At 43.4% G+C, this 15862-nt stretch overlaps 1 protein-coding gene across 12 annotated transcripts in view; it reads right to left on the bottom strand.

Annotated features, from left to right (window-relative positions):
* TLN2 (talin 2) overlaps positions 1 to 15862 on the bottom strand; it is a 408649-nt gene that overhangs the window by 109377 nt on the left and 283410 nt on the right. For all 12 annotated transcript variants that reach the window (XM_087859255.1, XM_087859253.1, XM_087859254.1 and 9 more), the window contains 6 exons: positions 13180 to 13308; positions 11920 to 12033; positions 9774 to 9887; positions 7228 to 7362; positions 5216 to 5344; positions 2902 to 3004 (listed from right to left, as the gene is read on the bottom strand). In XM_087859255.1, the coding sequence (XP_087715381.1) occupies positions 2902 to 3004; positions 5216 to 5344; positions 7228 to 7362; positions 9774 to 9887; positions 11920 to 12033; positions 13180 to 13308 (724 nt within the window). The remainder of the gene's footprint in view (positions 1 to 2901; positions 3005 to 5215; positions 5345 to 7227; positions 7363 to 9773; positions 9888 to 11919; positions 12034 to 13179; positions 13309 to 15862) is intronic.

Here is a 15862-nt window from a genome sequence, read left to right as displayed (position 1 = left end):
CCACGATTCTTGCGCTATCCAGGAAGTGGTGAACATTCCTATATCAGACTTTTAACAATCCCAGAAGAGTCAATGAATATGTAACGAACAAGTTACTCAAGGAGAGAGAAACAGAACTTAACAGGTACATATGAATCTGAACAAAGGCAAGAAAGGAGAGAGACAAAGGAATCCAGCACAGGTAAGTCATTCAGAAAACAAAGAGTAAAGGGATAGATTCGAATCCCAATGTGTCAGTAATTACATTATAGGCAAATGGAACACATACTCCAACTGAGAAAAGAGATTGATGGAGGCACCTGGGTGGCTCAGTCAGTAAGCATCTCCTTCAGCTCAGATCATGATCCCCAGATCCTAGGATCGAACCCCCTGTTGGGCTCCCTGCTCAGCAGGGAGTCTGCTTCTTCTCCCTCTCCCTCTGCCCCCCCCCACTTGGGGTCTCACTCTCTCTAATAAATAAAATCTTTTAAAAAATTTTTAAAAAAGAAAAACAACTCCTTCCTCTGCAAAATGACTACATGATGTCCACGGCATACAAGTTAAATAAAAGCATAAAAAAAGTTGAAAATAGGATAAGATAGATCATGCACATTACAATGAAAACAAACACACAAAACTATATGCCCCAAACTATAAAACAGTATTAAAAGGAAAATCCAAGTAAGTGGAGGGACATACCATATTTGCAGATTAGAAGCCTCAAGAATGTGAAAATGTCACTTATCCCCAAACTGATTCACTGTAACTTCAATTACAAAAAGAAAAAATGAACAGGTTTTTCTGGGGGTAGAAACTGACAGGCTGACTGTAGAATATATGTGGAAATGCAAAGGACTAAGAATAGTCAGCATTACTTGAGAAATAACGAAGACAGAGGACGTATATAACCAGATATTAATACGTAGTATAAAACCCTAGTAATTAGGAAAGTGTGCTACTAAGGTAGGGACAGGTAATTAAGTCACTGGAAAAGAAGCAAAAGATCAGAAGCCAATTCACATATAGATTTCACTTAACGACCAAGTGGCAATGAAGACCACATGGCCACTTCAGTGACTGGCGCTGGGTCAAACAGATATCCAAGAGAAAAAACAGTAAGGACCTCTTTGCTCACATACAAAACTCAATTGCAGATGGATCGCAGTTCTAAATATAGGAAGTAAAACAAAGCTTCTGGACTGCAATAGAAGAGAAATCTTCATGATTTTGGAGAGGCAAAATTTTTAAAAAGGATACAGAAAAGTTAGTAACCATAAAGGAAAAGCATTGTAAATAGAACTATATTACAATTCTAAAAAAATCCGTTCATCAAGAAACAGCTTTGAGAGTGAAAGGTAAGTCCCAAGATAAAAGAAATACATATAAATGAAAATTCCTACAACTAAGAAAGATAACTCAAGGTTTTTGGTTTTGTTTTTTGTTTTTTAAAGAGCAAAAGGCATGAACAGGCACTTTACAAGATGTCCAAATGGCCATATATGAAAAAATCCTCAACTGCATTGCTCACCAGGGAAATACAAATTAGAACCATAATATGATACTACTATACACTCAGGAGAATAGCTAACAACGTTGGCTGGCAACAGAAAATGGAGATAGGAATGTGAGTAGCTGGAATGTTCACATGCTGCTGGAAGGACATAGTTGGATATTAGCACAGGCTGGACCCAGCAACTCCATTTCTAGGTATCTATTTAGAAAATGCTTATTTATGTTCATTAAATAGCATGCATGAGAACTATGCATAGCTTTACCCACCAATGGTGTAAAGAGTCACCAATATACTCACATAATGAAATATTACAGGAAGCAACAGAAAGCAAAGAACTGCTTCCGACATCTCATGCGTCTCACACCACAATGCCAGAAAAAGCAGCGAAAATACATGGACACACCTTGCATGATTCCATTCATAGTTAAAAACAGGCCAATCAAGCCCCCTTCCCATTCCCTTCCTAGAGCCACTCAACTCTGTGAGCTTTCTTCTTCTTCTTCTTTTTCTTTTTTTAAAGATTTTATTTATTTATTTGACAGAGAGAGAGACAGCGAGAGAGAGAAGGAACACAAGCAGGGGGAGTGGGAGAGGAAGAAGCAGGCTCCCAGTGGAGCAGGGAGCCCAATGCGGGGCTTGATCCCAGGACCCTGGGATCACGCCCTGAGCTGAAGGCAGGTGCTTAACGACTGAGCCACCCAGGCGCCCCTGTGAGCTTTCTTCTGACACATTTCCTACTTCTCAGTGTTTCTATTTTAGGTAACTATAGTCTTCCTATTATGTCCACTTCCTACTAGGAAGCCAATTCCTTATTTAAAACTGGTGTTTTTCCTAGAGTTGATAATTACAAAATCTGTTTCTTATATAGCCTCCTGCTTAAGGATGTCTCCTGCCCTTATGTGTACCTTGTGTCTCCAATACTCAAACCCCCTCAGGGTTTTGCAGCATAAACCGGCTTGTTTCTTGTCAGCTGCCCTATTCCTGGAGACCTCTGGTTTTTGTTCACTGGCTCTATCAGCTACCACTCATCTGTTCTCCTTCCATCTTTGCAAATTTCACTGCCATCTTATTTGTTGTCATCTTTTTCTCTTTTTTTAAAAATTCCTTTAATTGAGTGAGATTTCAAGAGTCAGACAGAGAAGTCCTAGAAGTCTAGAATATTGTTTCTTATAGTCTAGAAGGGGTGATCCACAAATAATTTGGGGCATTCATATTTTATTCATCTTCGTATGCTTATGCATATCAAGCCCAGTAACAAGCACATAGAGAGTGCTTGAAAAATCTGTAAACTGCTGTTGAAAAACAAAGTTAGGTTCACGGTCAAATCAATGAACCCCAGCTGCTGACCCCCACCACCCTCCCCGCGGTCTGCACCTGGCCACGGGGCATCACGAAGGTGTGAGTCTCACCTGTGTAGTGCTCATTGCCTTGAGCAGCACAGGTCAGGAGCTGTGCCATGGATGAACCCACTGCCTTGGATGTACTTCCGAGGTCTTGAGCACATTTTTCCAGCTGTAAGAATATCCAAGGGGGAAGACAACTTAGAAAAAAACCAACATACACTGAAGTCTTAGCATACAAATAATGCACATCCAACAGTGGCCCTTAGCTCTTTCCCACTTAATAGCAGTGGTGTCAAGAGTAAGTAGGGTGATGGAGGGGAAAGAGCCCTTGCTTCAGAATAAACAAATCCGGGCTCACGCCCCTGCCCTCTGCTTCCTTCCCGCACATGCTAGCTCTCAGAAACTGGGCAGGTTACTGAACCTCTGCATGCCTTGGTTTCCTGAAGAGATCCTAATACTTAAGCTTGGAAAGTTCTCAGAATCAGTGTAGGTACTCAACAAATGGTAACTATTAGCATCATGCCTTTAGAAGCTAATTTAGAAAGTCTGCAACAAATCCTTAGCGAGAATTAATTATGCCTTGGCAGGAAGTGGGCAGACATCCAGCGGTACCGCCTTCCTGGCATGTGGGACCATTAACATTGTTCATTTCGATCTTTATACTTCGAGGAGTTCTAACCAGAAGGAAATGCAATAGAAAGAGAGGTTTGCCGTGGTAAATGAGATTATGAAAATGGGCAAAGTGTTTGCTTCCCACGAACAGCACGTCATCTTGCTTCGTCAACTGAATAAATAATTCAGAGAACAAAGTTTCTGAAGGCTCAGGGTATAGACAATTATCCGATTACTAGATGAGGACAACATTTTGGAACAGAACCTACAGGCGGATCGCGAGAGCACAGAGAGGTGTCAGAGAACGTGTGCATTTTTTAACTCCACAACATTGCTTCCCAAGATAGGCAGTGCCTTCAAATGTAAAAGAAACTGTAGCCAACAATACGTTCTAGCTGACAAAATGTTCTAACGCAGCACACACATTCTTCTGGGGCAAACAGTTTCTTTAAAAATTACACGGGGTTTCTTGCATTCTAACGGACCAGCAGGTTTCTGTAAAGGCAGAATTCATGTCACGTTGGCCTCTCTCGGGCTCCCTGGAGTCCAGGAGTTTGCAAAGGGACACTTGGACTCCATTACAAAGGTGCTGGCCCTGCAGCTGGTCCTGACTTGATCACTAGCTGGGTGACTTTAGTTAGGGGACGTCAATTCTCTGAGCCTGAGTTTCCTCGTCTTCACAATTAGCAGGACCATGATTTAGCATTTTCTGAGGGCTTCCTATGTACCAGTGTTCCATGGCAAACTATGTGCTCTGTAAGTCCCTTCAAGTTTGCAGTACTTCCAAAGAGCAGCAGTAGTCAAGAGTAGACGCTCTCAAGGTGAAGGAGCAAGAGCACGGTATCGGAGTCCTGTAGGTCTGGATTCAAACCGTGGTTCTGTCAGCTGGCAGACACTGGACAGAATAGTAACAACCTACCTCTGCACCTCTGTTTTCTCAGCTGTAAAATGGGATTAACAAAACTCGCTCATCAAGGTTACCATCAGGATAAACTAGATTGATTTTGTAAACATACAGTGCTTACAAGGTATTTACCAAATGGTGGTATTTATCAGCAATGTTCCATAACGTGGAAAAGGAGGTACGTACAAATCAGAAGAACCGGTTAAATTTTAGCCAAGAAAACACTGACACAGGCATCAGGAGGGACCATAACATGATCAAATGAGAGCTCTGTCCCCGCTAGTCTGCTGGCTGGTGTGGCTGTACTGGATTAAAGTGCTTTGCTGTTATCCATTGCAGCCGTCTTGCGCTAAGTATATGGTTTTTCAAATCATGCTTGCTGAAAATATTTTCTGCGTCTACCTTTATAACCTCCTTGCTACCTATATTACAGATAAAATATGTGAGACACAGAGGAGACACAAGACTTGTCTACAGCTAGCTGAGAATGCAAGCTGGAGCTAGAGGCTAGAACTCCTACTTTTAAAGCTAGTTCCTCCAGCTGCACCGGGTGTTCTTTTCAGAAAAAGGCTGTGGGATCAGAACACTGGCTTCAAACACTAGGATGTGTCTTGTTTATGAAAAACAGGGACAGACACTTGTTCAGCCCCAGCCAAGCCCCAGGAAGGCAAGACACAGAACCATGATCAGAGGCCCCTTCAGGGCCTTTATCTCAACACAGTTCTTTAAAATGGGGCTATTCTAGGGCTCTGCCTTCCAAATGTGTGAGATTCAAGCACACCAACTCCAGCTTCTAAAAATGCTGCACCGTGATCAGAACCCGAGGTGGCATCCCACCCCGCAGCGGGCTCTCACATTCCTTACCGTCTCCCCCGGAAGCGGTTTCAGCTGACTCTCCACGGCAGCCATCTTGGCGTCCTGCAGTTCATTCTTGAGTGTCTGCACGGTGCTCAGCGCTGAGTCGATTTCCATAGGACCACAGGCTTCATGGGCCTGGCAACAGAGTTGGGAAGATGTGTACAGTATGCCCAGGAAAAGTGTCCCCATATTTTGCAATGTACGAAATGCTCTTCTGATGTACCCAGTGATTCTCCAACCCTGGCAATAGGAAGCCAGTGGAGTGTGCATTTCCTGATAGAGCAAAATCAACCTTGGTCAGTCCTAACTTCCCTAAATAATCAATTATGTATGTCTCATAAGTAGATATACTTAAAGTCTCCTTGAAGCTGTTTTTATCTGAAATGCATTGTCACTCAGACCAAGAGGATCCCTCTTCACCACGTCTGGGTTCTAGACAGTACCTAGCACACAGAGGCTTGAAAAGCACGTGGTGAGTGGCTGAAGGAATGAACGCGTGAACCCAGGACTATGGGGACGAGACTTTATCAACCTTACTGATTGTCTACAAATTTCTAGACTATAAACCATTACCTATCCATACTGAAAATTACAAAAAAGATTTTTTTTCCTTAGCAATTGTTTTAAGAAAACTACTTCATTCTCTTGATCACTTCAGATATTGGTCTCCAGATGGTTTGATCACATCCCCCCATACACATGTTAATAAATTATAGGTGTAAAATTATTGATCGGTATGCCAAATACTGGTAAATCTTAATTTCTTTCTTTTTTTAGGTAACAGTGACAACAGCAGCAGTAAATACTAACTGATTAACTGCTATGTGCCAGTAGTACACAGTGGAGAAACTGAGGCACAGAGAGGTTAATGAACTTGCTGAGGTCACAAAGAATTAGTGGATGGCAAGGCGAGAATTTGAATGCAGGTAGTCTGACTGCAGAGCCTATAGTCTTAACCCTTACACTACATAAGACAATATATTTTAAAGCTCCCAGTATCTTCTTACTCCTAGTGGACAGTCTTGCTTGAGTCCCACTTTGAGGCTCATAGCTCCCGAGCAGTGGAGGTGTGTATCTCTGAGGCTCATTGACGAAACTTGTAAGATGCAGATGTTCAGGTTCTATGACCAAGGACTCATTCAGTTGATCAGGGGTGAGGCCCAGGAACCTGCACTCTGAATGCTCCCAGGTGATTCCAGTGCAGGTGGTCCTTGGACCTCTTGTTGAGAAACACAGCTCAAGATATTTTAATTCAATATTATCCTAAATCTCTGGATATTTTTCTTTGGTGACATAGCCCACTGCTCATATTAAGAATTCAAATCAGCTTCTAACCTTCTTCCCTTGCTCAGGGATGAGGCCTTCTGTTTCTATAAAGGGATCACTACAATCAGGAAAAATGAATTCATGCCAGAACTTCATGCTAATAACATATCAAACAGTACAGTAATGAGGTCCGTTGGTAATTAATAAGTGTTAGAGACAGAAACCCATTAATCCTTAATTCTGTTCTACTGAAGACCTTGTTAAGGTGAATGCTCCCATGTAAAATGGGAAAAGCTTGCAGGGCAAAAAAGGCAATATAAACGACCCCTCCCCCAAATAAATTTGCCGCCTAAATAATTTATTAAATCCACAAAATAATACCTGGAAGATACCATCGCTTATTTTGGCCTACAATTTACCTGACACCAAAAAACTGATGACTACCTATCTCCCCTAAGATTGTGAAAAATGGACCATTGCCTGTCCTGGGGTACGGGAGGGTGGAGCATGTAACCTAAAATAGTTTAACAAAAGTTATGTGTAACTGGAAGGTGATAAACTAAGTCTAGGAGGTAGTGGCTAAAAATGGTGAAAGTTAACCTACAGGGCATCTTTTAAAGGTCAAGCAAATAGAACAGACAGCTCTGCCCAGAAAAATGCCCAGCAGTGTTCAGGTCGTGGGGAATCCCCAGGCCACACCCGTCTGAGCTCCGTTCCCAGTGAGCTCACTGCTGTGACGAGGGTCCACTTGCCTTCTGTGAGGCGGTGCGCAGCTCCGCCAAGCTGGTGGCAAGGTTCTTGGCACACTGGCTCAGCTGCATGGCTGCAGCCTGGTCACTCACGGTGGGCACTGCGGCTTTGGCAGAGGACACCATCTTGCTTCCAGGCTGTGGAGAGAGGAGCAGAAAGCGAGTCGGCTCCTGAGCAGAAGTCGGAGGAGAGACCCCAACAGCAGTGCCGCCCATCAGCCAGAACTTAGTCCTAAAACAAGGAATATCAAAACCGTCTAGACTACCGCTGAAAACTGCCACCCCAGGTCAGATACTCTCGGGCAGCACACTCTAGAAGTGTTAAGAAAAAGGAAAAAAAAGATGGGTCACTGAGACGGGCAAAATTAGGACGGTGGCTTGAAATTCTCATTTAAAACAGATTTCAAAGAGAGTTTATTAAATACATTTCTTTGTTTCTTAGAACAGCCCTTTAATCTGTATCTCTAAAACATCCAAATAGACTGCTTTAGAAAATGTGGGTGGACAAAATGAAAGAAAATTACCTGTCACATCACATCTCACTAACCAGGATAACCTCACCATGCATGGATGTCTGTGCGCATGCATATAGATACTTCCAAACACAAGATCATACTATTTATTTTATTTTTCAAACTCCGTTTCACATATTCTATATTTTTAATAGCTGTATAGTATTTCATTGTAGGCATCTGTTATTCTTAGTCCTGTGTTGTTGGCATGTTTCCATTTTTTCCCAGTGGAATAAACAATAGTATGATAAATAGCTTTGTAGCTAAAATTTTCCACACATTCATAATTTTCTTTGCATAAAACTTTAAAAGTACAATGTCTGGACCAAAGAATATATACTTTTAGGGGCTTTAATATAGACGTTATAAAACTGCTCTTAATAAAGTTGAAACAATTTAAGTGTCAGAAAATAGACATTAATGACAGAAGTTAATATTTTAAATATTTAAATAACATAAGAGAATTCATTAAAAAAAAGCCAGTCTGAAATGTGAGTAGATAACCTCACTTAATAAAAACAACTGATACACGAAACATATTGAATATTGTGACAATCAAGGAAACGCAAAATCAAACAATAGGAACTCTACTAAGAAACTGTCAACAGCCTAGTTTTTAAACAGCTGATTCCCCAACTTGGAAAAGATGTACAAGAAAATGTGCCCCATGCTTTGCTACATGTAAATTTAGATTTACTCAGCCCTCCAGAAGGGCAATTTTACAACACATATGAGTGAAGTTTAAAGCATTATCAACTTTTTGGTCTGTCGATTCCTGTTCTACTTATTTCTAACTCCGCCTTATTCTTGTAACCACCTGATGTGTGTATGATCGCAAAGTCGAAAGAATGAAAGAAAAAGGAAAAGTAAGAGCAGGGACACAGCGGACCCTGAAACATGTCTACATGGCTCTATCGTAATACCCTAGAAGCCTGCCAGCGGTGGGGACAACACAACTGGCTCCAGGACCTCGAACCACCCCAATGAGAAGAGAAACACCTGTCCAAGCCACAATGCTCAATGTCCCCAAGATAAAAATAAGCCACCTGCAATCCTCTTTCTAGGAATTTATCCTAACAATTCCAGAGGAGTACAAATAGTTGAGCACACATGAAGACTCTGATCCTATCACAGGTTGTTTATGATGGCAAGTAATTGAAAACAACCCGTACCTCTAGTGGCTAGGGAAAAGCTAAACAGAGTGCATAGCCGTGGCCATACGGTAGATTATTCTAAACCATAAATGCTCATAATACAAATGTTAATGTGAAAAACAAAGTTTACACACAATAAATCCCAATTTAAAAAAATGTATACAGGAACGCCTGGGTGGCTCAGTCGGTTAAGCGTCTGTCTTTGGCTCGTGTTGGAGTTACAGCCCTTGGAAAATTAGCTCAATAGACTTGTCAGTGAGTCCTAGAACCACAGGTTCAATGAGAAAAGGACAAGGAAGAGGATCACTTGATCTCATAAACTGTTCAGGAGATACAAGTAGACAGGAAGTGCTGAGGGATTGACATACAATGAGTACATAAAAAGGGAGTTTTCCTACCACTTAATAGTCTCATTTTATTTTCCTTAAAGTGAATCTACCCCTCAGCAGAAACAGACAACACTTACTAATTGTACAACTGCCACAAAAAAGATCACACCTTTGGAGAAGATGCACTTAGCACTTCTTCTTCCCTAGTGTGTGAATAACAGCATTAGACTCTCTGGAAACTGACAACCTTACAGCAACACCTAGTACCAGGCTGTTGAACAAAACTTACAACGTATCACACGTTTTCCCTCACAGAGGAGGAATAAAGACGAGACTCCCAAGAAACATGGATTATGGGCCATCTCCCTGCATATTAGCATTCTGCTTCGCCAAGCTAAATCCACCTCTCTTGAAGGTGGAAAGATAATGGAAAGGCCTTTGAAGGTCTGCTTACTGCAAAGACTTGGCTGTGGCTGTGGAACCGGGTAATTCTTCTCCTTAAGAAGAAAGGGCACCCCCTACCTGGGCACAACCAAGGTGACTGCGTTTGTTACCTGGAGGAAGTTCTGGCTGGAGATGATGAGAGCCAGTTGGGCGCTAAGGTCCTCTGCTTGGGCTTGGCTCCCTCTCACCCCCTGGACCAGCTGAGGGATGTGATCGGCCACCGCCTACAGGAAGCAAAGAAAATTAAAACAGAGCACACCCAACATGGTGAATGACCAAAACAGAGTGGAAAAGGACCCCAGGGATGGATGTTTTGGGGATGTGCTATTCCACTGGGGCCATGCTTGTCCCAAACCTTGCATTTACCCAGCACTTGTAAGCCAGCTGGGTCCTTACAAACACTGAATCCTAACACAGTACATCTGGGTAGCTGTCGCCCACACATGCTCTACCCTGTGCTCCTGAAAGTCCCAATACATTTAAGCACAGTGCAAGTCTCTGTAAGGAGATCTTAAAAGCATTTGCCCACTTGCAACGAACACCAACCTGGCTAACTATGGCTTAGAGCTTCAAAGCAAACAATCTATACAATTCATGAGCAGATAAACTCAAGTCACACAGTCCAATGATGAGAAGAAAGTAAGAGAAGTACTCATCTGCCAGCCTACGTCAGCACTTCGATTTCTCACTTGGCAGGTATGTGTTCTGTCCATCACCTTTCCTGTCACTACAGGTCTTCGATCTCAGAGTGGCCCTTCTCATTTCTCAAACTGGAAATCCCAACGCCCAGGGTGGAGGAGGGAGGAGAGCATTTCTGTGCCTTATGAGACCAGCCTACAACCTTCTCTGTGTTCTTCCCTCTGTGACCCCTCCTCACTTGACTGGCCAGGTCCTCAACAGTCATAGCACAGTGGCCCCCACTGCTGATGAAGGTCCCAAGTGTAACCCAGCCTGCTGACCTATTTTTTTTTTTTTTTTGGAACCCATTCCAGCAAGGGTTAAAAAAAAATATTTCCATGAGATTTTCCTGAGATCCTCTTCAGACTGGCTCCAGTAGTCTGGTCTACTTTCCTCTCTCCCCTGCAGCCTGATACATAGTAAAGCTCTCATCTCCTGACAGTGACTCCCAGACACTGAGTATCTTCAGTCTCTGCAAAAAGGGGTGGGGGGTATTTCATCCTGTAAGATTGTCCTGGACACGAGTAGCAAGTGCTCTCTGAGAAGAGTTTTCTCACCCGTGCTGGCAGCTGACTTGAGGCTCTAAGAGACAACACAACCCCCCTTACAGGGGACTGGCTCTCAGGAAAATCCCTTCGTTCTCCACGAAGTCCCGAGAACAGAGCCTTATGGCATCGCTGACACCTTTCTGCTCCTCAGGGGGGTGCTGGCCTCAGAGAACCCAGAATCAGGACCTGGAGGGCTCTGGGAGGTTCTCCTCAGCAGTAAACCATCCCTGAGGTAGAAGTCACGTCACCATGCCCATGGGAACCGTATCACAGAGGAGATGTGAAAAAGGAGGGATAGTGAAGTCAACTCGCAAACCCTGGCAAAGATCCAGCTCTCCACTCAGCCCCCACTGCTCACTGCAAACACCTTTGGGAGACATACTGCCAACATGTGGGCAATGGCAACGCAATCATATGTTGTATCTGGCACCGTTCAGGGGTGTCCTGGGAGGGCGAACTCCCTGGGCCTTCAGAAGCAGCAACAAAGGTGTTCACTGCGCCGTTTGGAGCATGGTGGTTTCAACATGCCATCAAGGCCCGGGTCTCGGAAGACCAAACACGCAACAATAGAAAGCCTGAAAGCACATCGTCACTGAGGCCACACGGGGTGAAATAAACCCTCCGGGTGCAATCCGTGCAAAGCAGGGAATCAGCTCTCCTACCAGCACACACTGAAGGCAAAGGCCCACCTCTCAGAGGGAGAAAGGCACTCTGGAATTTCAATGCTTCGTTACTATTCCAGAGCCCTAAATCGGCCTTGTTATCGGTCCTCCTCGATGTGGTCTCTTGAAGAGAAAGTAAAGAATCTAGACAAAGGAAAGACAATGCTGGAAAAAGCACCATGCTCTCCCTTCAGACACGGGCCATCCACTTATGAGACAAAAACCAGACGTGTGTGTGCGCGTGCGCACCTGGAACAGGGGAGCTGGAACAAACTGCATCAGGGGCCTGGATGATCAGTCGTAACCGAATTATCCGGCACTTGGCCCTCGAATGCTATCAGCATCATGTACAGTGGCCGGAAGCTCACCTTGCAGCTCTGGACCAGCTGCTGCTGGGCAGCGGGGTTCTTGTTGGACACGGCCGCGTTCTGGGAGGCGGCGATGGTCTGCGTGGCAGCGGCTGCAGCCTGCTTGGCTGCCACCTGGAGAGGAGAGCGACAGGAGGTGAGCCAGGCTTTGAGTGTGCCCCCCGCCCTGATATCTGCCCCTCCCGCTGAGGGCCTGGCACGAAGAGCTGCACGCGTAAGCAAGGGCGCTCCAGGCCCAGACTCTGCCTTCTGACGAGCCTCATCTAACAATGCCCTGTTATCTCCGTGTGGTTTACAATCCCTGGGACAAGCGATAAAGACAGGCACGCTTGGAAGCTCAAGTTCCAGCGTTCATTTGTCTCTCTCAAAAAGATAAGGGACAATTAATGCCAAGACCGCGATGGCACTGATAAGTGGCACCAAGTCTAAATGTTTTAGGGGAATTGGTTTTTTCCCACAAGCAGCGCAAACGCTGGTGTGCTCATGGCTCTCCTCTCGCCACCCGTGGGAAGCCTTGCTTCAGAAAGGCCCAGACTTCTCCACCAGAGTTCTTAATTGTGCCTCCACATCCTTCCAAGAACAAGGAGGCCAGTTGTGTTCCAGAATCTGGCAGACTACATGGAGGGATTTGTCAGGCAAGTTCTCGGCCTCCAACCTCCCGAATTTTAGTGTAAGAGTCTCCTGTGTACGTTTGTGAGAAACATTTATTTTCTTACAGAGTTTGTGTTTACTGCTTGCCCCAGAAGAAATACACATTCTGAAGAATGACAAAAATATTGTCTTATTACCCCATTCCACACCTCTCCACCAAAGCCCAATCCCCATTCTCCAGTCATTCCGAGTCTGTATTTTCTACTGGGAGTCCTCAGAGAGTCACTGCCTCTGACAAAATATATATATTTTTATCTAAAGGTCCTTTCTGAACACGGGCATCCCTTAATGCCAGGGGGAAAAAAATTCCTATTTCCTCCTGAAAAAAAAAAAAATTGAATTCTATTCAAGATTGCTAAACTCAGAAAACTCTTTGCTGACTAAAACCATGAGCTGAAGCTATTTTTCAAAGTGTCCAAGTGCCACTGAACCTAAATGTACAAGGTACCTAAAGCAACATTTGAAATTGTTTATGAGGACCTTAGGCATTCAACTATATCGTTAATCTTGATTTAGCTTCCTTTATATGGGTGTTATTAATTTGGTTACTCTTTTAAATAACTCTGCAGTCTGAAACAGACATCATAGAAAACCAGCCTCTTTATCTACCTCCAGTCGGTTGACAATTTTTTTCTTTATGGCGTTCTGGGCTGCGGCGTTGGTCGCCACCCGGAGACCTTCCGCAGCTTCTCTCAGTCTCTGCTGCTGGTCTTCGTTCTCCGGATTGGCTGCAGCCCCCTGAAAAGGAGAAGAGATTCTGAGAGAGGTCCATGGGGCAGCATGCCACAAATGTTGAACTCATGCCCTCGTTTTACTTTCTCCTGGTAATATAAAGTATCTGGAAGACAGAGCAAATGCTTCAAGCAGTGTCTTTACAATAAAGATGTTTCATCTCATAACAACATAAAAAATCTGCCAGGGGATGCTTCAAAGCTGCAGCAGGAAACAGGAGAAATCCAACGGCAATAATTAAACCCTTGAGATCATGGCCTTGGTCATCCATGTAAATTAACTTGTGGTCAGATATCCATGGTTCCAAAGATGTTAAGATCAATCTCCTGCCTGCCCAAATCTCTCAGGGAGAATTTTATTTTACTTGGAGTGACAGACGCACGTCACTGCTGAAAGATTCTCCTGTCTTGTAGCACTGGTTAATGTGGATGGGCTAAGAACATAGGATAAACGGGCTGGGAACGCCACCCAAATAATACTACAAGGAAATGTTGTTCAAGAAAGACCATGCTTGAAACTGCATTCCTGGAAAACCTGAGTTGGAGAGTATGGCAAAGTAGAGCTGGTACTCCACTGGACTGAAAAATGAGAGATATCCCATGCCCCTTTATCTTGGCAGGGAAAGAGAAAGGCGCCATGCACGTACCCCGGCCACACCGTGTGGCTGTAGGTTCAAGTGTCTTAGGAAAGCAAATGGATTTTATGTAGATGGGTGGAATTGTGAAGTAGGGAAAAGGCTAACGGTAATGTGGGAAGAGGACATAATTTTACTGCACGATAATTAACAGACTTAAAGCACATCCAGCCTTCCACTCCCACCTGCCACCGAAGCAGCGACTCAGATTTTTCTCACCGAGTCTGCATGTTCTGAGATCAGTTCCTAATGTACACAGATAAAGGAGTTTCTTTTCATGAACACTTCAGGGTGATAATGTTTGCTCACAAGGCAGAAACAAAAGCAGAAACACACGCCAATTATTGAAAATCAATTTTCCAATGTCTCCATTTTCCAAATGGCCAACCTGCCAAATTGACCATTTATAAGATTCTATTTCTTTGAACTATTTATAGAAGTGATAGGAATTCATCCTGGCTGGAACAGTTTTAACATCTGTGATGGAAGTGTTCTGGCAATCCTTTTGAAGGGAATCTTCCAGTCTTTCAAACTGTAAACACTTGAAGGAGTCTCGACTTTGTGTTTCTAGCAACTAAAAAAATTCTGTTTTTGTATTTCATGTGTGAAAGATTGGGTTACTTTTATATTCTTTTGAAAATTTAGGAAAATCATTTCATTTTATTTTCTTGATCATCAGATGTTTAAACCACTCCTACACTTGCCTGCCTTTGGTATTTTGGGCAGCAAGAAACCATCATTTCTGCACTTGACTCTCAAGTGGGTATCTAGATCCTTCCTTAGCAACGTCTCTTTCATGATGAATGTACATTAGATGTGAGGTACTAATCTTGGCCTGGAATCTTAGTTACTGGTTAGGAAATGTATTTTTTTTCTGTACATTTAATATATTTTTTGGAGCTCTAACCATCATAGGCTCTTTAGCTTCCAACAAAACGCAGCAAATTAAAATACTTTCACGAAGACCAAGTGACAACTTTTACCTAAAAGAATGTATAGAAACACTACTGTCCCGTCTGATCGAAATAATAAAAAATAAATACTGAAACAAGTTTCTGGTGACTTGGTACATTTGGTAACATCTGGCGAGCACTGCACATGTGGAAACATTGGTCCTGGCTCAATCTTGATTACGTGATAGTAGGCTTAATCGTTTTGAGTTCTCATTTTCCTACTTGTTAAGTAGGGATTGATTAGATTTTTCACTAAGGTTCTTTCCAGTCTGCCAATTAATTTTTGTGAACACGAAAGTTTGCTTGAAATAGTTATGTTTAGACTTACTTAGAAGCAGGGGGCGGAACTCGTAAAACCCATAAAGGAATTAACCACTGCACAAAAACCCTGATATATATTTTTGGCTAAAAGGGATGGTTAAGGGCAGAGCTTCTCAGCTGAAACAGGGCTCGGGGGACAGAGGAAGGAAGTTCAGACCCTGCTCCTCCTTGGGTTTCTCTTCAGCCTATTCATGAGGTACCTCCAAGAAATCACAGTCCCAACACATTTTAAGTGAAATAATTCACATGCTAGGTAGGTTGAGAGGCACTAGTATTCTGTTGGAGGCCAGGGAGATTAGGGCACGATGTGGGGGCTTTTAATGAATCTTAAAATGCAGAGAAATACATTAAACAGGTTATCTTAGGCGTATGAAGTGGAAGGTAGTTTTTTTTAAATTTATATTCATCTGCATTTTCTATTAATTCCACCAAAAACATATGCTGGTTGCATAACAAAAAGAACACAGAAAAACACAGCTTTATCCATTTAATACAGTTCTCACCTCAAGGTGGGACTGACCTGCTCGTACACACACCGTCCTCCCACCAGTGACCTTGTGAATAGGGTCTTGGGGGGCGGAACTGAGACACGTGCATTTTAATGTTTTATGGGGGGCTCTGAAACAGAGCCCCGAGATAAGAATCATTGGCT

This window comes from Ursus americanus, chromosome 36 (assembly GCF_024610735.1).
Source record: "Ursus americanus isolate L20-20 chromosome 36, mUrsAme1.1.p, whole genome shotgun sequence".
Classification (NCBI taxonomy): Eukaryota; Metazoa; Chordata; class Mammalia; order Carnivora; family Ursidae; genus Ursus; species Ursus americanus.
Note: the sequence above shows the minus strand (reverse complement) of the source record. Positions and strands in the feature narration are given on the sequence as shown.